Source organism: Wasmannia auropunctata, unplaced genomic scaffold (genome assembly GCF_000956235.1).
Source record: "Wasmannia auropunctata unplaced genomic scaffold, wasmannia.A_1.0 LD336106.1, whole genome shotgun sequence".
In the NCBI taxonomy this organism is placed as follows: domain Eukaryota; kingdom Metazoa; phylum Arthropoda; class Insecta; order Hymenoptera; family Formicidae; genus Wasmannia; species Wasmannia auropunctata.
The window spans coordinates 2,560,868-2,583,925 of NW_012026784.1; the positions used below are offsets into that span (position 1 = coordinate 2,560,868).

At 42.3% G+C, this 23,058-nt stretch overlaps 1 protein-coding gene across 1 annotated transcript in view; it reads left to right on the forward strand.

Annotated features, from left to right (window-relative positions):
• LOC105456574 overlaps window positions 1-22,422 on the forward strand; it is a 23,230-nt gene extending 808 nt beyond the window's left edge. The window contains exon 3 of the mRNA XM_011700731.1: window positions 21,775-22,422. Within this exon, the coding sequence (XP_011699033.1) occupies window positions 21,775-21,827 (53 nt within the window). The 3' untranslated portion in view covers window positions 21,828-22,422. The remainder of the gene's footprint in view (window positions 1-21,774) is intronic.
• The last annotated feature ends 636 nt before the right edge of the window (window positions 22,423-23,058 follow it).

The window sequence follows — 23,058 nt, forward strand, 5'->3', positions numbered from 1 at the left end:
CCCCGCGCGTCGCGAGGACCTCGTCTCTCCTCGCGCGCGGAGAACCTAAGATTTTTCCACTTTGCCCCCCTCCCCCGCGCTTTGCCACCCTTGCCGTTGTGTTACCCTCTTCGCTTCTTCCCCCCCTCTCTCTCCCTCTCTTTCTCACCGCCAGCTCGGCCTGCACCCCGCCCGCTCCCTCCATGGCAGGAGAGTACTCCCCCTTCTTCTATTGATCCGGCACTAAGGCGGTTTCTTGCGCCCCCCGGAGACCCGCTACGCGCGGATCTCCGCGCCGCCCGCCCGAAAGCTTCGTCGTATCTTCTTTTTTCTTCGTTCCCTACTTCGCACACTCCGTAACCTTGAATGTTTCCACTGCCAACGCTTTTTTGCACGTCTCTCTCTCTCTCTTTCTCTCTCTCTCTCTCTCGCTTTTTGGCACATTGTCCGCGGCGCTTTCGAGCTTTCCACGCGTAATGTAGTATATACTCGTGTATAGATGGCTTTTTCTTATGTATAAAGGAACGAATGCTTCTACGTCTGTCTTGATAAATCGGCTTTTCGATGAGAGCACATTTTGCGATTAAATGTGCATGTATACTTACACGATTTAAACTCGTATACTCTTAATTATAATATCTGCTAAAGTATAATCTTTTTTTTTCGCTATCTTGCAAAGATGTAGATATTTAGAGCAAGATTTATATGCATTCTGCTTTCATTAAAGACGCGCAAATTCGGAGTTCCAATGTGTGAAGAATTTATACACGCGAGTACGGTATTGTACAATAATTCCTAAACCGATGAAATTGTATTCTGCGTAAGGCCATATAGACCAGATAATTTTCCAGTGGCTTCTCGGCGAGCAGCTCTCTCTCCCCTTCGCCGCGGACTGTCGACATTTCAGAGACTAGATCGCTATAAGATCGCAACGATTACGTAGGATGTTCCATGGTAGTTCCATAGATACGCGATATATATAATATAACACGGTCTATACGTTCTATGGTGAATGAGCATGGGGTGTGGGTCGCGCGCGCGGGACGACGACGGCGGCGGCGGGGGAGGAGAAGGATGGGAGGAGAGGGCGGGCTTGAGCGGTGCTTTAGCCGGGGGCTGTTAAACACGGCGGGTCTTATCGGTAAAACTGTTCTGTACAGGACTACCACGTCCAGCCATTGGCCGCGGGAGTATCTCCGGCCTTATACTCGTTGTCTGCTAGGTATGCATGCGAGGTACATTACGCGACGTTAATGCCCGCGCGCTAAAATCGCTCGCAGGAAGCGAAGCGACTCGCTGAAAACCCTGTAAACCCGGTCGAGACGTTGCTTAAGCTGTCACGCGCTCGCTCGCATCGAGGTCAGACGCGTTCTGATCTTTGGCTGCAGCGCAGCGTCGCAACGGCAGAATGTTTTTTTCCGCGCACGTGTATGTATGAGCTGTAAACTTGGAAAATTTTTTAATTTTTTCAATTCGCAGTTGGATTAGCGACATATGATAATACCTTTTACAATTGCAAACAAATGGAAACGATATTAAAAGTATATCTTTACATACAAAAGTGTATTTTTAAATATAAGATCTTTCGAAATTGAAATTTCGTAATGTTTCAATATAAATATAAAGAGAATTATGTATGACACTTTTGTATGTTTTTTTTCATTCTTTTTTCTAGTTATCACTACTTTAATGACGATTATATCATGAAAGAAAAAGAAAAGAATAAATTCTTCGTCTTAAATTAAATGAATTCGTTCATAAATCGCTTTGACTTTGCCTCAAGTCGACAATCAGATTTTTTGGATTCGCAATTGAATTAATCGTAGCGACATGAAAATATCTTTTACAATTGCAAACAAATAGAAACGATATTAAAAGTATTAAAAGTATATCTTTACAAAAGTATATTTTTAAATATAAAATATCTTTCGAAATTGTAAATATCGTAATTTTTCAATGTGAACATAAAGAAAATTATGATACTTTTGTATAATTTTTTATTCTTTTCTCCAATTATCACTATTTTAATGGCGATTATATCATGAAAGAAAAAGAAAAGAATAAATTCTTCGTCTTAAATTAAATGAATTCGTTCATGAATCGCTTTGACTTTGCCTCAGGTCGACAATCAGATATCTATTCGATGTCCGTCCGTTCGACTTTTCGAGCGTTTAAAGGAAGCGCCCGATTGTGGAGAACATTCGCCCGCCTCCAGTGAAGAAACTTCAACAAGTTTCCTAGGAATTGTTCTAGTTTGCACAATTGTCTATAGTGCACAATCAGCCATTCGACATTTTCCTTATCTGTCGTTGATTGTGATTGAATTTTCTCGCGCTACAGAGACGTTCGTGGGATTCCAGATCAACCAGATTAATTTATTTAACTTAATCGATATCTTTCTCATTCCCATTTCCGTACAGTACCTTTAAATATAGCTTTATTTTTATAACAGAAATTTGTTTTATGACCAAACTCATAAAGATACGTGTATAATGTTAAAAATTGAAAAGTTTTAAATCAGTCAAAGAAAATCTATGTCGATATCTTCTGTACAGTTTACATAATATGTAGAACGAGACAGACATTTTCTCCTTCAAACCTTTTCTCGTTCGTTCGCGCTTTACGTGCAAACGCCGGTCTTAATCTTTAGCGACGAGTTAAATTCTTATCACCTCATTTGACGCGTGTCGCTTCGAGTGTCGGGACGATGGACGCGCTGGCGGGGAGGGCGGAGGCGAATAATGTGAGTGCGAGCAAGCGAGTACATAGGCAGGATCACTTATAAGCCCGGGCCTGGTATATATGTATTCCTGGGGTAGCCTTTCTCGGCATTAGGTAGCCGGGCTAAGGCCTTAGAGGTCTCCTGGCAACCAAGCCTATCAAACTATCTTACGGTCTAACCCTTACCAGCCCCTCCCCGAAACCTTCCTCGACCCCCTGGAATCTCACTTCGAGCCCTTAACGACCGACCCCACGAGAGACACGGCGAAATTGAGAAAATTATCCTGCCCCACGTTATGCGGAGACGATGACCACGGGGTTCTCGGCACTACTCTCTCCCTCTCTCTCTCTCTCTCTCTCTTTCTCTCTCTTCCTCCCTCTTCCTCCCCCCTGATACGATCCATACAATCCGACACATAGACAGGAGCTTATATAGAGACGAGCAAGAAGTCCTTATACGGGATCGCTGGGGAAACTAAATGGCCGGCGAGTCGGCTGCCATCTTAGTTGCGAATTAAGGAAAGGGTGGTTCGACCCTCGTAGATAGATGCACCCTTGAAACATTCGAGGGGATAGCTGAATATAATTTGCATTCGAGGGGCAGCGTCCATTTTTGTGCGTCCTCATCTCTGTTGTAAACTCGTGCCTGATATATTGGAAGAAATTAATAATTATGATTTTTATTAAGTTAATGATAAAATTAGCATTTAATAAAGATGATAATTTGACTGATGTTTATATTTGTAATTTCATTTTTTATATTAAGATGTTTTTAAATAGCTAAATATTGTATAATGATTAAAACTAAAACTGTGATAAAAATATGGGATCGAATCAACGATTTTTTTAAGTCAAGCTTTCTGTAACAACTTATACATTTATATTCAATAAAATATTTTGTGTAATCACGATATGCGAGACTTTTCTAATTTTGTAGAGCATTGAAATCATTATCAGTAGTAATTATAATACGAACTAATAATTTGCACTTATTAAAGCGGAAGCTATCTTTATTTATATAAAGAGAATATAGGATGAAAACATCTTAGGACAAGCTCTCAGAATCGCCAAATTTGCGACACATATGTATAGGCAGGAAACCGTGGCGAGTTCCGAAATTGCCGGCTATTTATCCCCCCCGAGCCAAAGTTTCCCTCGTAGTCAATGATCGCAGTGTTTTCGCGCGCACAATGAGAAGTCGTAGTCGTTAACTCGGCCGGCGCACTCGTTTCGCGGTGCGGCGCGAGCGGTGTGGGCGAGTGAGTGCAGCGCGGGAGAGTGTGGGCTCCGTGAGCTTGCACTCGTGCAACGAGCTGATCGCGTGGGTGGGACGCCCCGTGTGGACCAAAAGGGTCGGTCTGTCGTCATTCTAGTACGGTTACAGCGGGCGCGGAGCTTGACAGAAGTTGTAAACTTTATGGTAAACCGTGGCGGGGCGACGCCGGCCACGCCGGCCGGTAAATGGGGAAGGTGCCGCGCCGTGCAGCACCGTGTGCTTAATCCAATCCGGAGTTTGTTCTTTCGACGATCGACGTAATCACCGGCCGCACGTAGTTTCCAACCTGGTCTGGCCTTCTCTCGTGCATCGTCCCCCTTCACCCCTTCCCCTCCCCCTCTCGCCTTCCCCGTTCCTCTCAACCGACCGACCGACCGACCGACCTAACACTTCGCTCTAAGGTTCCACCTCCGGCGTATGTACCTCGTTTACGAGTGTTTGTCGATGCTCTAGCTCCGGGATCATCGAGGTGGTAATGGGCGTTCGCGCCCACCAAGCCCCTCGGAAAACATCAATGACTCTAGAACTTTGATAGTAAAGATTGCATCTATTTCGGAATTTGAAGGGAGTGAAGAAAAATCCTGTAGTAGGAGTACTTAATTCAAGAAAAGTTAACTGACAATACGACGTTCGAAATTTTGGACGTTAATTTTTCTCGTATTTGACGTACATTTTATCATTTATAATTAGCATGAGTTTTAATCCTTATTTAATTTTAGATCGCTCGAACTTAGATAGATCGAACTTTTAACATTCCCACCAAGCCCTCGGAAAACATCAATGACTCTAGAACTTTGATAGTAAAGACTGCATCCATCTCGAAACTTGAAGGGAGTGAAGAAAAATCCTGCGATAGGAGTACTTTCAGAAAAGTTAACTGGCAATACGACGTAAATCACCGGTTTAAAATTCGAAATTTTTGACGTTAATTTTTCTCATATTTGATGTTTTATCAATTATAATATTAGCAGCTTAGTCCTTATTTAATTTTAGATCGTTCAACTTTTAACATTCGCGAGAAGAAACTTTATTACTAGATGAAAACTTGATTAAAACTTATAAAAAGTAAGTAATTTACTTCACTCAAAAAAATGTTCTACTTATAAGCGGGAAATTCCTTTAAGCATTTTCCTCTAAGCAAAAAATTTTACATGAAGCATATTCCTCAGCTATAACGCGTATTTATCTACAAAGAAGGGACGCATGCGCTATAATCAAGAATATTATCTATAAAGAAGTGGCACATGCGCTACAATCAAGAATAAATTCTCATAGTAATTTGACATTCCTCTACACTTTAGAATATCTTCTTGAGCCATATATAAGAGGAAAATCTTTTAGCAATCTTTTATCAAGAGGGTAACCGCTAAAAGATAGAATATTTTTTTTAGGTGTTGGTAAGTTTTGTTTTTAATTATCGGATATCAAATGCCGGACGACGCGTTAGGGTGACAATTAAATATGAAACGATTTATTTTCTTATGTGAGAATGATAAATTCTTGCTAGTTTCATACTTACAATTAATCTTTTTCATCATTCTATTAATATGTTAAATATTTCACTTATATTTCATCAATTTTGTCTATATTTAGTTAACGCGAACAAATTAATATATTACCTGAATCTTTTACCTCTTCTTAGATTTTTAGAAGGAGATGTATAAATAGCTAATAAAATATACTTTACCGAGGCTGTGACTCATAAAGATTCGAGCTGGACTACATGTCCGACGTAGTTCCGGGGACTCTTCGCGGAATCTCTACGGGGAATTCATTTAGCTATAGCGACAAGCTACCTCCGTTCGGGGTGTTTCGCCCGGGACGCGATTAATTATGGGGCTCCTTTTGGGGGCTGCGAACCTCGAGGCTTTGAGCTCAGTCGGGAGCCGTGCGCGGCGCGTGGGATGGGAAGTATAAGATACGCTCAGAACCAACGTAGACACCCGGCTTAGCTTCCTCGAGTATTAGATCAATAATTCTAACCTCAAACTGGCTCGGTCACGGACGTCGAACGCTCGGATGTAACTCGATATTCCTTCGTCCTGAATATTACTTCTCATATATGCTTGCTATCCCTAAGGGCGATTTAATAGTTTGACGTTAAAACCGGATGTGTCGTTCTTTAATTATCGTTACGCGAGTAATATGCGTCCGGATGTCGAAAGGGTGAATGACCGAAATCCGGAAGATGAAAAGGGGGAAAATATGATTTTTATAACACACAAGTATATGATAAAAAATATTAAGTATATAAATCTAATAAAAACAATTGGCTTACCATGTTTAGTAGGATTAACGAGAGTTTTATCGATGAGTCTCTTCAAGATGAGCTTGTATAGTGTATTGTGACCCGATTGGAGGAGTCGCCAAGTTGTGTGAACGACCGCTCCCGGATGCCTGGATGATAAACTGCATGATGATGATAATGATGATGATGATGATGATGATGAATTTAATGCGCGACGGGGTCGCGCCGAGCTCGGTGAGAGTCTTCGGATGTCAGGAGGATGTTTTACGATCCGTAGGGATGCCGCGCGCGCGCGCGCGCGCCCGTCCGTAATTTCGACGATCGTAAATTTCGAGAAGTTGCCCGCCGGGAGAAAAACTGTTTTACGAGCAGAAGGGATGCTGCGTGGACCGCAGCATCCCCGATACTGACCGACAGACCCAGATTCTCGTCTCTTGAAATACGCGGAACCAGACTCGCGGGTTACCGCACGCGTGTTATTTGCGATGCAGAATTTCGGTCTTTAGATTTCAGAGAGAGAACCTGCCACCCCTCTTTCACGGGATCTAGTTTTCTTCTCCGCCGAGAGCGCATGCAGGGAGATGATCATTGGTCCAGGGTCTCCCGACACCGTGAGAACGCGCGGCGGTCAAGTAACCGAGATGACGGGAAGAGACGCGGCGGGAACAGGTTTTTCTTTCTTTCTCTCTCTCTCTCTGTCTCTCGCTCTCTCTCGTTCGCTATCGCGAAAACGTAATTTATTCACCTAGGTGACACGTGCTTTTACGAAACTTCTCGAGATAGCGCGTGTGACGGATTTCTTTGTGTTTGCACAGTAACTTCTTTAACGGTACGCACAGATGCCTGGCGGACATTAAAAAGTATTCATATATGCGTGAAAGAAGGATTTGCTACACCGATAAATCTGTGTAAAAAAAAAGAATACAGAAATATATCTTTTGAAGCAAAATATAATTAATAATTAATAAAATTGAAGTAAAAAATAATATAAAATTAACAAAATTTTTACAAAACTGTTTATAAAAAATGAAATTGAAAATTATGATTAGATTCGTTACTTAAAACCGTAAGCAACTTATTATTTATGGTTGCAATGCGATTTTATAATTGCGACATAATTTGCATATAATGTATATTTTTTTAAAATTTATTACGAAGATTTTATTTTGAGATCGAATGTGCTCGAATATGACAATGCAAATATTACTGCTCAAGTCATTTATACGCACTATCATCAACCTGGTCCGACCAGTTTCATCCCCTGGACCTGATTTAAGGGATACGTTCTTCCGCATGATATTCGCGCATCTCACGAGATGACCGACGGTCATCGGTATCGTGAGAAAGCCTCGCGATCTCGAGAGCAGTTCTCAACGAAACAGGTTTTCGAAAATTTGGTCCAGGACTGGATTACGTTCTCTCATCCATCTTGTTTCACTTCGTTAAACTGAATACACTTGCGCGTTGCACAATAATATGTACGACTGCCCTAAATATTATTCATGCAACGTGTAAAATTAGAAATATACGAATTAAAAAATCGGATCAATAATAATATTTTAATCTCTTTTTTTATTTTTTGTATCATAATAATTGCGATGCCAGATATCCGATAAAATTGCGATACGCCCATATCTCTTCTACAGTATACAATAATGTTAAGAATGCCCAAAATATTATTGATACAACGTTTAAAATTAGAAATATACGCGTTAAAAATCGAAACAATAATAATATTTTTATCTCCTTTTTTATTTTTTGTATTATAATAATTACGACGTCAGATATCCGATAAAATTGAGATACGTCCATATATTTTTTCTACACTATTCTACAGTATACAATAATGTAAGAGTGCCCTAAATATTATTGATACAACGTTTAAAATTAGAAATATACGCGTTAAAAATCGGAACAATAATAATGTTTTTATCTCCTTTTAATTTTTTGTATCATAATAATTGTGAATGTCAGATATTCGATAAAATTGAGATACGCACCTATATATATCCTCTTCTACGGTACATACGCGAATCTAATTTTCTAATGATTTCATTTCCAAAGCAACAAGGCTCAATAAAGGTCAAAGGGTCGCGCTGCCCCTCCCCTCCCCCTCTGAAATTTTCATCACCTCGTTTCTTCAATCCGCCGCGCGTTATGATTCCCTGAGAATTATACAGATCTATCGTTTGAGAAATCGTGTTACTATACACAGTCGGTGTTTAAACGACTAAGGGTTCGAGCAGCCGACGCTTTTAGGGGCGTAATGTACGTATCATTAATCGAGCGTCAAATAACTTGGCGCGAAATGGAGTTCACCCTCGGCGCCGGGAATTTTCCGTAAAATGAAATCCCGGTATCGTCGTCGTCGTCGTCGTCGTCGTCGTCAGCGGAAGTGGCAGTTATTTTATACGCGCAATTAAACCCAATGCTCACACACGTGTACCGTTACGGTGCGATTTACTTAGCATTGTACGGCGATTTGTATACGCTTCTTCTTGTTTTTTTTTTTCTCCAATTCTGTATATCGCTACATCGACTTTCTCTCTGTAGCGCGACCGACGGGTAGTTTAATAACGAGACGACTCAGATGATGCAAATCGCATTGACGTCAGTGTATCGATGTACTGTGCAGCGCACATGCATTTATTGCACCCGATGGAAACTTATTCCGTCGGTTACCGGGGTTCCCGGGTAACTTCAATTACGATCGGGTATAAATTCCATTTCTAGTCAATGGCAGTCACGGGACTCCCGGCCATATTTGCGCGTGGTTTGCGAGCGGCGATTACAGAGACCGCTGATTTTCCATGAATTTCGCGCCGTGTGTGGAGGAGAGGGCACGAAGACATTTAACTATAACTCCGTATACGTTGAAAGGTATCACGCTATTCAAATCAACATCAGTGTGATTAATAGCGTTAATCTTGTAGATATATATATAAATATACCAGCTCGGCACTTACTCTTTCTACAGAGGTGTTTTAACCTGTTATATGCGTTTACATACCTATAATATTATAGATATATTCATGCAATTTTAAAAACCAAAAAATGTATTATTTTGTTATGCGCTTAGAACAAGTTATTACATGCTTTTTTAAAAACATTTTATTATATAATTAGAATATAAAATCTCGACGCATTCAAAGAAAGTAATATTTTATCAAAAGAGTAACCCAAAAAACCCCGCCTGGTTTTTGAGCCCTCGATTTTGAGACTGACCTGGTGTGCCAAATGAAACCTTATAATGAGATATTAATTATAGAGAGGTTTCAAGTTGAGGTGACAATTGTTATCAGAGCTGGAGGAGGAGGGGGAGGGATGAAATCAAAGTTCGTTATGGAATTATCACAGGTCTGTGAGGTTCGGTATTTTAAGAAGATTGATCCAATCAATCGTGCAGTTTTTTATGTAAATGACGCTCGTTTTGGATGTAGAAAAATCGAGTTTTCGCGTAAAGCGGTGTAATAAGTGATCTTCCTTCATCAGTTATGATAACAATTGTTACCTCAACCTGAAACCTCGCTATGATTAATATCGCATTTATAATATAGTCCAGTCCCAAAATCGAGGGCTCAAAAAAAAAACGAGTGAAAAACCATTCTTTTTTGTGTGGATCACTCTTTAATTAACCATTAGATGCATGGATTAATAAAGATTTATGCTCGCGTTTTCTTTCCTATGACTTAAAGTGTTAAATGATGTGCATGGTAACCAGTTGCTCTGCAGTTTTCTTTTTCACTTTCCAATATCGAACCAATGTCCGAAATACTGTGCGCTGCACGGTCTTTGTGACTCCTGCGACCATGTGACTGCATCCCGCAGAGTCAATCGCGCCTTCCTCCCCTCTCGCCCCCGCCGCCACGGGAGAACCGCGTGGTGGATAGCGACGATTGCAAGTCGGCAATTTAATACGAACGCGATAGTGTACGAAGGAGAGGACTCGAATGAAACTCCGAGTGGCGGGTGGCGGAGGAAAGAGGGGAAGGTCGACCGGTGGGAACGACTGAGAGAGAAGACCAGGGTGGAAAACAGGACGGGGAGAGGGAGGGGGGAGCAGGGGGGTGGTTGCCGGTAGTGGAGGCCGTGGTGTTTGGAGGTTAGACCGCAGTTACAATATCGCTTGATTAGAAATGTACATAGCGTATATGCGCGCGGGCCGCATATCCAGATGGTGGGCGGGCGGGTTGGAGTCGGGTCGATGCCTGGGCAACTCCATAGTTTAATGCACGGACCGTGGAACTTGCAATAAGGAAGGGTGAACGGCGGGCAGGGGTTGGCCGCGGGGCTTTCGTGGAGGAGGCGGAGGAGGAGGAGGAGGAGGAGGAAGAGAAGGAGGTGGAGGAGGAGGAGGAGGAGGTGGTGGAGGGTGGTTTGGTCGTGGGTGGCTTGGCGAGGTGAGCAGGACTTGGGGGGTTTCGCGGGCCAACGGGGGGAGGGTTGGGGAGGGGGGGAGGGACAGAGTGCGGTGCGGAGTCTCCGTACATACTCGCGCACACCTACGCAAACGATAGTTCCAGTCTGCGGCATAACGCGATCGCGCTACTTGCTCGGGGGCAGCAGCTTCGTGGGGCCCTCCGGAGGCGAAATGCCTGCGTTTGGTCTCGGTATATACCTTCGCGCATACCTTCGCATTTGAACTTACTCGCGACGCCAATCGGATCGCCGCCGCCGCGCCGCCCGCGCCGCCACTATACCGCCGATATTCAGCTACCGATAACTCGAGATGCCCATTTGCGAGACTTACAGACGCATCGGGACTGATAAGCATTATTGTCTTGTTTCAGAACCTCGGCATCTCGGAAATATAATTCACGTGTACACTCGCTCACTAAATGGTTGCGACACTTTTTTTTATAGGTTTCTAATTTATATGCCCTTTATAGATAACTAATATTTTGCAAATGCAAACCACGATGTATCTATCTTTAGTCTAGAGGCAGTATAACACCAATCGTGGTCCGCATTTGCAAAATATTAGTGCGTTTTGAAACCTATAAAAAAGAAAGTGTCACAACCTTTTAGTGAGCGAGTGTACACGATGCTCAACGTGCATTTTTGTACGGCTGGATCCTTTCAAAAGATCAGCCACTATATATTATTAGACCACAACTATACATCGTTGACAAACTAAAATTTTAAGTTGAGGCTTCATTAAGCCGATAAGAAGCATATCAAAAGTTATTTTAAAAGTATACAAACATTTATAAACTTTTATTTAATGTATAATTACAAACTCAAGCTGCATAATTATTAAATCTTATATAAAAAATGTATATAAAAGTCGCTGGATTTATTTATTCTTTATATATTGATTTTGCTGCACAATCTTATAAATATGTAGCATTTTAGTATCTCAATTTTTATCATTGTATAGATTGTAATACCAAAAAAAAAGAAGAGTATTATTTTTATCGCCACCCTTTTCCCTAGAAAGAGTGCGAGAAATCTGAGACTCTTGCATCTGTTATCTCTGTGTGTATAAAGCACAAGTAAGATGAGTTTTTACGAAGGTCATCTTTAAAAAGGGAGATATGCGCAGCTCGAGCTCTACCATACTAATATAATGAAGGCGACGATCCATATTCTCACGGCGCATTTAGCGCAAAATGTGGTCGTATAATTTTTATCTCACATTGACACTGAATTGACGTGAATGATAAATACGATAATACCGGGGGAATTGGACGATCATATTTTGTACGAAATAACTATAGTACCAAATAACAATACATCCTTTCGCGCATCGAACAAAGAATAGGCGAACCGTAATTGCTGCGCGAAAGAAGCGGATTTTTTTCGACCATTCTTCTATACCACGACTGCCGTTGAAAGTTTTAAGCTCTGTACTTGTGCCGTTTTATTATAAGTAGCGCTTGCTCCTCGCGACTCTCCGTTGACAGGAGAATGAGAATCGAGATAAATATGATTTTGCAAACTGCGTAGCTCGCGGCAAAGGAACCTCGCATGTCCATCCGTGCGGTATCAAGATAGTTCTGTATTAAAGCTATACCATGGGTTTCTGGTTTCTGGTTTCTGGATCGGCTACGCCTGGACTCGGCCGTTGCCGCTACCGACGGAGTGCCCGTCCTCGAGGAATATTCTGCAGCCATTCTCCCATTTCCAGCATCGCCTTTCCCGTTTCTCTGCGGCCGCGCGCGCGCCCTCCCCCCGCTCCCCACCTTACCGCGTTTCCCTCCTCTTATCCTCCTTTGCCATCTCCTCGATTCGACCAAAGTTTAGAGAGCTCGCGCTTGAGAGGAACGCCGAACGTCACTGCAATATCGCGTAGTGTTTCCGAAGAAGATGGCGGTCGCAATGTTGAACATGATTGCCAAACTCGGAATAGCTCGTTCGTGCTTCGCTGCTCTTCAAATCAATACGAAAAGCGGATGACAGGTTGAATATAGATTTCCACTCCTCAGTTAGGTTCTTACGCGTCTGTAAGCTTCTTTCAGTTTCACGGCATTTTCGTTATTGTAAACAAGAAGTCATTATATTTTTTTGAAATCATGAAGATTATTATAGATACTTATTGTTGGTCTTAATAATAATGCGATTTAAAAAAAAACGGTATGGCATCATTAGAGGTTTCTGCTGATATACAAACTTAAATTTTAAGTTGAGGCTTCATTAAGCCGATAAGAAGCGTATCAAAATTCATTTTAACAGTACACAAACATTTATAAACTTTTGTTTAATGAATAAAAAAAACTTGAGATACGCAATTAATTATTACATCTTATATAAAAGATGTATGTAAAAGTCGCTAGATTTATTTATTTTTATTTATACATTGATTTTGCTGGACAATCTTATAAATATGTATGTAGCATTTCAATATCTTGATTTTTATCATTGTTAGATTGTAATGAAAAAGAAGAGTATTATTTTTATTGTCACCTTTTTTCCTAGAAAGACCGCAAGAAACAATACAAGGATAATATTTTGTCGTTTAATTACTAGATGATTTTATCCTTAATTACTAACTATTATTGATGTTTATTCGCGAATCCTTAAACATAATTTAAAATCTTAAAACGCGACCTAGAAATCATGCCATTCTTCAGCATGGAGATATGTTTGATGAATGTAACAGTCGAGTTTGAAGGACCAATAATGCAAAGAGCCTATATCTACGACAGTGCACCGTGCGAGTATACCTCCGAGTAGAGGTGCAAGACAAACGACGTTGTTTCCAGGGATGGGGGGGGGGGGAGTAGGGCGGGGAGGGGGATACCGAAAACAGCGCGAGCTGGGCCGGTTCCTAGCAGTTAATTAGCTGAATAATGCAGCGTTAATCTAGTCAAAATTGCATACATTTAGACCACGCGTGTAGTTTCGTTCTGGTAAACTCACGAGTGTGGTTGTTCGCGCGCGCGCGCGCGCAAGCGTGTATCCGCGTGCGTGCACGGAACGGGATTCACTTTTGGTTGAACGCGAAGGGCATCCCTCCGTCCTGCTATACATATTTCACGGCGCACCATTTGCACGATAATTCTTTGTAGCCACGTGCCAATTGAATATTGATAGCGCAAACTTGGTGTACTCGCGCAGTTTAGAACGATTAAATTCGTTTCCACGGTGAAATATACATTAGAGTTTGAACAGTTAAACACCGAGTGTGATTAGTCTCGCATTAAGTAAGTTTGCGGTAGAAATAAACTTAGCACAAAGGGTAAACCTTAAGGCTTACCTTGAGTTATTCATATACGTGAAAGAAATGACAAAGGTCGTACAACAGTGATCTCGAGTAAAGGTCAATATGCGTATTTTACATCGCAAGAGCAATCTTAGACAGAAAATAGAGATGTGGCGTTATGCTTAGACTGTTCGCAATTGAGTTCAATTTCATTGTTATCCTCTTCAATTTTTAATTTATATCGAGGAAACCAATTGAGATATGATATGCCTGCGTAAATTAGTTTCTAATATCGTTTTTGTAAGACAAGAAACGTATTAATAATATTTAACATATCAGTGAAGCACTAAGGAAACGAGGGGGGGGGGGAGAAGATTTTATTGAAAAAATAAACTCCAATGCTTTATCGGTGTGAAAAAGTGAACACAAATTACATTCTTTAATGAATTATTCGTGCGTCTGTCACATACTCGAAGCTTTTCTACCGGCAATATTCTTTATTCTCGTTGACGCAGTGAAGTGGTCAAAAGATCGAGCCGATGAAACGAATTGGTGGTGCACGTACATACACGTGTCCGTGCGCGCGAGGCACGCAATCTCGTGCGAGCCGCAACGCGGTAGCCTGGAAAACGAGGATAGAGGGACGGGGGAAGGGGGGGGGGAGGCCCGCGCTCCTTCTCCCCTTTCTCGCCCCTCCCATTCTCCTATACCTTCCGTATAATCGAAAGTAATTATATTAATTGCATCGTCGTATCCCCTGCGGGACCGCTACGAGAGGTATTGGCCCGTCGGTTAATTCCACGCAAGTATACACGCGTGCAAACGCCGCCGTTCACGCGCAGCCTCGCGCGCGGTGAAGTACTGGATCGGGCAGGGGACGGGCAGAAGGGGTGACGGGAGGAGGAGGGGAAAGCGAGGAACAGCCAAGTTGCGCAATTAAACGTTAACGAATTAACGTCTCTCTGCGAGAGACGTCGCGTCGACTTCACGGCTAGCGTCGAGTTGTTAAATAAATGTCCGCGGTTTGGCCCCTGTAATTAGAAAGTGCGATCACAACGTGCGGCGCGTAGCTGCGTAGGTACCCGACGTTTCTCGTCCAGAGGAATTAATTGAGACGCACGATTCGTTCTATCGAGAATTACGTATACTTTTCGCCATCCGCTACATCCTTCCTTGTTAGTCGTTCCATGTTTCTTATTTCTTCATTTCTTCTTCTTCTTCTTCTTCTTCTTTTTCTTCTTCTTCTTCTTCTTCTTCTTGTCCAAACGGATAACGTCTAAATATCTTGTCGACTGTCTGGCTCGACTCATGTAAAATACGTATTTATGGCGGTAAAAGAGTGACCTAAAAAAAAAGGTGGTTTTTTCGCTCGTGTTTTTGGGCCCTCGATTTTGAGACTGGAATGTGTGCCAAATAGTACCTACCTTAATATGAGATATTAATCACAGAGAAGTTTTAGGTTGAGGTGACAATTGTATCGCAGCCGGAGGGAGGAGGGGGGGAGGGGTCACTTATCACGTCTCTTTACGCGAAAACTCGATTCTTTTATATTCGAAACGAGCGCCGTTTACGTAAAACTGCGATCAACCTTCATCGGCTGGATTAACCTTCTTAAAATACCGGACTTAAAAGACCTGTGATAAATTTTATAATGAACTTTGATTTCATACCTCCCCCTCCTCCAGCTCTGATAACAATTGTCACCGCAACTTGAAACTTGCTCATAATTAATGTTTCATTATAAGGTATCATTTGACAGTTCAGTCTCGAAATCGAGGGCCCCAAAAAACGGGCGATTTTTTTGGGTCGCGCCCTTTAGTTAACCTGAATCTCAAGTTAAAACGCGATAAATATGCGTTAACGTAGCATTACAATGCGAGTGACAATACATTACGATGTGTCGATAATCTCGCGCGCAATATATTGGGATTCTCGTGTTTCGGAGAGTGGCGGTTTATCGAAGGGAAGCAAAAGCCTCCCCCAAGGTCTCAATGCCCACCACACGGACAACGCCCGTTATTTCCTTATAATTACTCCATTTCCTCTCGCGCCGAGTACATAGTTATGCCGAGGCCTGTATGGCTAAATCGATGGGAGAAAACGGCAGATATTGGAACCGTGCGACGCACGGTCGGGACCAAACGATCGAGAGACAGCGAAACGCGGCGGCGGTGGCTTGCCCGAAGATATCGAGGAAATGAACGGGAATGGCTGCCGGGCAAAATTGCACCGCGATAATTACCTATTAACTGCATTGTACTTGGCATCGCTGCCGAAACGTAAAGAGTCACGTTCAGATGGCTAAATGCCAAAGTGGTCTCCTTACAGTTTAGTTAAAGGGAAAGGGAAAGGGGGGGTTGCAGATCTGCCAAAATTGATGATTGATATACGGACGATAAATTGCTCGATCGAACGAGCAGGCGAGTTATTATTAAACGGAACCTTGCAGAGAACCTTAGATCGTCTATCCTATTTTATATAGCTATTTTATATAGCTATTTTATATAGCTGTTTCTCTGTATTTAGACTATAAATAAAGTAGAATACGACTGCAACTGCGAGTGAGATATGACGCGGGATATTCCCTCTAATGCTTTTCATTACTAACGCTAATTAAGAATTTATAAAAATACATGCTTCGTGGCTGACGCGGGAAACAAGTATTTAGCGGTCAAACTGACCAGTTTGGCCGTTCGAGCGTAAATAATTTATACCTTACTAGACACACAGATTAAACATAGAAGCCTTTGAGAGGCTCGCCCGACGACGGGGGCTCACATTAATCAACGGGCATTAATCAATAGACAAGACGCTAATCAGGAACGTCCGGCAAGTAGGTCGATCGGGAGAGATTCGCCCGAAACCTTTCGATCTTGTCCACCGCAGAGTTGGAGATTCCACGCCGCGCGATGAATGCATTGCCTATATATACATATATATGTATATATATACATGTGCAGGCCGTGTGCACCTGCATGTGTGCGCGCGCGCGCGCTCACGGCCGTTTGCTAGCGGACCCGTTTGCAGCAACAGGGTTACCCACCGGCCGACGCTTTCGTCTTTCGAGATAGAGAGACGTCGTTCCTGTGAAGACTGCAGGAAAGCCGCGATCCCCGGCTGCAGACCAGGCTGGAGATGCCTGGGGGTTGATTGATTAGAGGGTACGCGGCGTGTAGGAGAGAAACCGGGGAGAGAGTTCCGGGGTGTGCGGGTTAGTTCGGCAGGGGGCTTCCTGGGTTATTTGGAGTTGGAGACGAGGGGGGGTTGGTTGGCGCAGAGCGAGACGGCGGCGGCGGCGGCGGCGGTGAAGGCGGCGGCGGTGAAGCCGGCGGTGGGTGTGGGGAACGGTGTTGGATTCGAGGTGGAAGCAAGGTAAAGGGCGGTGTGGCGAGGGGGGGGGGCGGGGCGCGCGGTCGGGCGAAGAAGGGTGGCGGCCCGTCCGGTGTTAGAGAAGGAAGGCTGGAGGCGGTAGTTCGAGGTGCTACAGTTTATAATAGTTGCCGCCGCCCTCGGGCCAACCGACCCTGCCCGCAACTTCCACAGAGTTGCTTAAACCTAACCTTCTCTCACGGGTAACGCGGGACGGATCAAGTGTGGTCCACGGCACGGCCGAAAGAATGTGGGTTACTCGGTCCCCGGTCGGCCGCCGATGTCGCACCATTTTTGCCGTCGTCGCGGCTCCCGCCCGCGCGTGCGGTGGTCGCGAGGGGGGCTCGCGGGGACGCGCGACGCCGGAGGAAAGAGCGCGAACGGTGCTTTCGGGTCGCCAATAGTATATCCGCCGAGCGACAGCGCGCGTGTGCCGTAGATTAGTTTGTAGTTCGTCGTTAAAGAAAAAGCCGAGTTATTAGTTGCGGCTCCAGGGGAGGGCCGGGGAGGGGGAGTCAGGGAGCTGGTGGGAAGATGAGGAGGTCAGGCGGCCCTCGCGCAATTTAGCGCGAGCTTATCAGATCCGCTGTACTTCCGCCGCAATTTATGCTACTTACTTAGGCGACGCGCACTATCTTCTGCTATTTATAAGAACGATGATTAATGATTGATAACCCGCGTTGGTAAATTAAATGCGAATTACATTTCGGATCGTGCTCGTGCTTATGCATGGAACTTACGTTTCTCTCTATCAAAAGTCCTATACGTATATGAAATATCTCAAATTTCTTCTGCGATCTTTTGGTTCAAATTTCAATAAGATTCTTTGAATTTAAAGCAGTTTTTTTTAAATTAAAATAAAGGCAACGAATTAATATGATGTCTACAGTAAAGAGTCAGATATTATCGATTCCCTCCTCTTCTCGATTCGTGAATTAATTCGAAAGAAAGAAGCAGCTTCTATGTGTGTTCGTGCGCAAGTGTACGCATACCTATACGGCGCACGATTTCTCGGTCCCGCGACAGCGGCCTCCGTTATAATTCTCCGTTATCTATGGAAATTCTAAACCATACTAAACAACAATATATATCCCAAAACTATGTAATTCCTCGTGCTTGCGCGTACACGGTATGCAATATGTGGTAGCGAGGGTTGCAAACTGGTCGCAGTACTAATTTGTTTTGCGCTGCCTTTTTGATAATTTATGATCTCTCGAATAAAATGCATTACCCATTAATTTATATGAATGCGTCGAAAAACAATAACACTAGTTTGCAAGAATAATATTTAAGAAAAAAAACGTATATAAATAATTGTATATAAAAAATGTATATAATTTAAAAAATATCGAAAGTAAAATTTTTTTTATAATGGTTTTATTTCACTGAATTAAGCAACATACAAACTTGTTGCTAAAACGAAAATTGTTTGTGAAATATTTTCTTCCAATTTTACAAGTATTTTATTCGCAACATAACATTTATTATTCTTTACACTTAACATTTATTATACTTCTACTTAACACTTCTACTTAACCCACTTTACTTAACACTTCTACTTAACATTTATTATTCTTTATTTTTAATTTGCTCATTTTAGAACAAACAGAGGTTTCAATGGAGATATTTTCAGCGGGAAGACGTCGCGTAGGTTATGCCGGTGTAGCGACGAAAGAGGGAGCAACGTAAATCTCGACTCCACGACTAAGAATTGACGGACTTACGTTCGAAGTCGTCCATACCTTAGAGCAGCATGTAATCATGCCAGTCCGCTATTACTTCCTATAACGCTATCTACGCCAGGAAACGCCATTGCTCGCTCGTTCCTATACGTGGTCCAGGGACGCCGAGGATGATGAGATCTGCAGGCTTGCATCCTGATGAGACTATTAGGATGGCTTGATAAGTCCATAATATTCTGGTCGATGCTGGGGCAACGCCGTCGACTCCACCCGGTGTCCTCGCCAAACCGCTACCTCCTCCTCTCCTCCTCCTCCTCCTCCTCCTCCTCTTTCACCTCTCTCGCCCCGGCGCCCAACTCCATTCCCTTCCGTCGTCGCCAACCCTTTTACGTGCACGTACGATGCCCGGCTTCGGGTCGTAGTGACGACAAGATAGGTGACGCTTCCAATTTCCATCGACTTTGTTAACCTCGTACCGTCATCATTTCTCAGTTCCCAGGACTCCAGGAGGCAGCTCTGTTCGAACAAAGGACTTCTTAGAAACTGTAACATTTATCTATGAAAAATGTACTACCTCAAAAATTCTTCATTTAAGATCAGTGAGCTTTTCTCATTCATAATACTGTTGTATTAAATAACCGAGCTTTGTTATTCTTTCATTATTGCATGAAATATCGCATATGCTATAGAAGTTTATATTGCTTACAACTCTTTAAGTTATTTAAAAAAAAATACTAACTTTTTCTAGCTCTAACAAGATATTTTGTGATTTAAAAAATCATTTAATAAAGAATGTGATCAATAATACATTATATATTATTTATTCTATTTATTTTAATACGATTTCTGTTTTGCATGTAATTTTTCCACAAGTTTAAAAGCTAATTTTTTATAAATTTTTAAAAATACTAACTTTTTCTAGCTCTAACAAGACATTTTGTGATTTAAAAAAATCATACAATAAAGAATGTGGTAAATAATACGTTATATTATTTATTTTACTTATTTTAATACGATTTCTATTTTGTATGTACTCTTCTCGTAAGCGTAAAAGCTAATTTTTAATAAATTCTTTTGCAATGTCAGGGCATCTAGAAAGGCTTCCTCGGAAGCTTTAGGTGAAGAACCTCGTCCATGCTCGTCTCTTGCGGGCGAACGGTCGATGTTGCGCCCTCGAAGCGGCTGAAATTAACTTTGAGCATTACAGATGTCGAGGCGCGCCGCGGCGAGAAGCTAACACCTTGTTAGCCTGACAAATTCGGTCCATCTCTCCTTCCTATCGTCCCTCACGACACCCGCCGACCTCCACCCACGCTTTCTAGCTATCCCCGCGACAATATCCCGGCGAGCCCTTCCCAGAAATTGAGGAAACTCGGCTCTTAACCCTTTAAATGGATACGCAAATTTGCGATCCGTCATAAGAAGCGTCACGTCTTTTTGCAATAGGCAAGGTAAATGCGAAGGAAAGTTCCTCTTTGCTTCTTGGTCTCTAATCGGCTGAAAACTGTCGCTCGTTATTTATTAAAACGTTAAATCAACCTTTGCAATACGCGAGATTTTCAGCGTTTCCTTCTTCACGTATGAGAAGCAAGCGTGACGCTCGATGCATCTTAAAGTTTACTGCAAAATTTGCGTAAAGGTTCGACAAAGCCCGCACGGCGCTATACATATATATATGTTTTGCGCTCGTATACGTGTAATAGCGTCGCCCCTCGCACGTACTTTGCGAGCCGGATGATAATCGACTTCTTACGCTACATGCCGAAGCTTCGCCCTTCCGTCTTCATCGGTCTCCCGAAATTGGCGCGCGAATGGAATCTCGAGCAGCTGCGGGAGTTCCCGTGTCGTACGTGCGGAGAGTATCGAGGACGCGTCGCAGGACGAGCGTCGTCGCTTAATCGTGTCGTGCCCTCCGCAATCCGGAATGACTGCCGTCAGGAGGGGGAGAGGGGGAGGGGGGAGGGGGAGGGATCAGCCCTTTCTGGACTCCTCCGCGCGTCGTCGCGCAATCCATGACGACTGTGAAAGTGATATCGAGGATTTCGAGAACTTCACTCGATATTGGACGATTTCCAAGCACTTCCTTTGTTGCGGTGACGCACGAGATGCAGGGGGGGGGGTGGGTAAAACCGGGGAGGATGGCGCGAAGGTATGACAATTGTGATGGCGGCTGCGATACGACCACGGTAACGCGCGGTCACGGGGCGAGGAGGACGCGCGGAGACGCATCGCCGTGTTTGCGTCGAAAGGCGGAAGGGTAATACCATGGCGCGGCCGAGGAGTGCCAATATCCGGCGTGGGCTCGTCGGCGGCATTTAATTGCGTTAGTATTTCATCGTGGGTGTCCGTGCCGAGGAAGACTTTTCAATTGGGGTCGCAGTTGGTTAAAGCCTTTGGCGGAGTTGGACATGCAGTACGTGGAGATAGGTGGGAACGAAGGCTGAAAACTACTTCTCGCAACGGACTCGCGTGAAAGAGCAAATATATTACTTTGTCTTTCAATAGGTATACTAAATACAATCTGTGATATTTGACAATACAAAATTTAAAGAAACTTCGCAAATTGATTATTAAAAAAATTGTAAATATCTGCAAAATTATTGTTTGTTTATAAAAATAATACTATCAAAAATAAAAATTAACAAAAGATAACAATGTAAAAAGTATGTGACACGTAAATGTACGTAGAAAATTATTATTAATTATTAGCTGCTGTTTGGGAGTCATAGAGGAACTTTTAGATCTGGGTGACGTTAGAGCCTTTCGTGGACCTACCCGCTTTCTAAATAATATTACTATTATTATCAGCTGCTGTTTAATTTTATTACTAATTCATTTTTTTTTTATGTTTCAGGTACTAGTAAGTTACATAATGACGATAAAAAAATTTTTCTGACGCAGAGATAAGACAATTCGGGATACACCAAGCAGTTATATGGTAACAAATTGAAATAAATAAAGCGTTAATTTTATTAAGTTAATTATTCACTTCATTAATTATTAATCGCTGCGCGGAAATAAATATATAAGAACACGCGGAAAAAGTATATGTAATATGTATTGCTCAGTCATCCTATGTTAGGAATTTTTGTTGGTATACAAAGCATTAAAAATTTATCTGCGTGAATAATAAAATCAACTATGTTTATATATGTGTATATAATAAAATAAGACAATATAAGTTGAATTTATAATTTAGGATTATACATATAATTTATATATTTAGGATAAGTTTACATTATAAGTTGAATTTATAATTTAGGATTATATATATATATATATAATTTATGTATTTAGGATTACTAATTTACGATATAAATTAAGATTTACAGGAATATTTAGATCAAGCTTCATATAATTATTATTTGTTAATGCAGCAAAAAAATAACATGATATTAGAAATTATTTAATACTTTAATCACACTGCGATTATATTAAAAATATCTATCCGCTTCCTTAATATCCCTAAATTGAATGGAAAATAAAGATGTCCTCTTTCTAACCGACCCAGGCGTTCCGCCTGCATTTATTCCATCCGGCTGACTCGGCACTTTGCGACGCATCGGAAGAGATTCAAGGGTGAGGAACATCAGCCGACGGTGGTTAGTATCCGGGTAAAATGATGTGAAAGCTTATGAAATGGCGGTCTAGTCCAGTGCGATACCAGCGTACAGTGTGTGTTTCCACCTCGCACCCAGAGATAATACGACGGGGTGGTAACAGCCAGAGGTTTATCTTTGTAGGTACCATAAAACTAACCCGTACGCTTGATGACGAGCGCTCCTCGGATACCTAGTCTACAGTCTCGTTTTAAAACTCGTTTCAAATTTTAGTCGGGCGATTTGCGATTATTTTGAAATTTGAATGGTCAGCCTCTAAAATTTTCATTGCGCGTGATTTATTTTCGACATGTTTGTGCGAAATTTGACATTCACGATTACGATTGAGTGACCGAATAAATTAATTCTGAAATTAATGAGTGAAAAAATGAAATATTTTTTAAAATATATATATTTGTTTATTATAATTAGAGTATACTTTAAAGTTAAATTTGTTAACGTCCAAATTACTATTCTTACACAGAATAATGTAGTCCGATCTGAAAGATCGCGAGGCTTTGTGCACGAGTAATAATAGC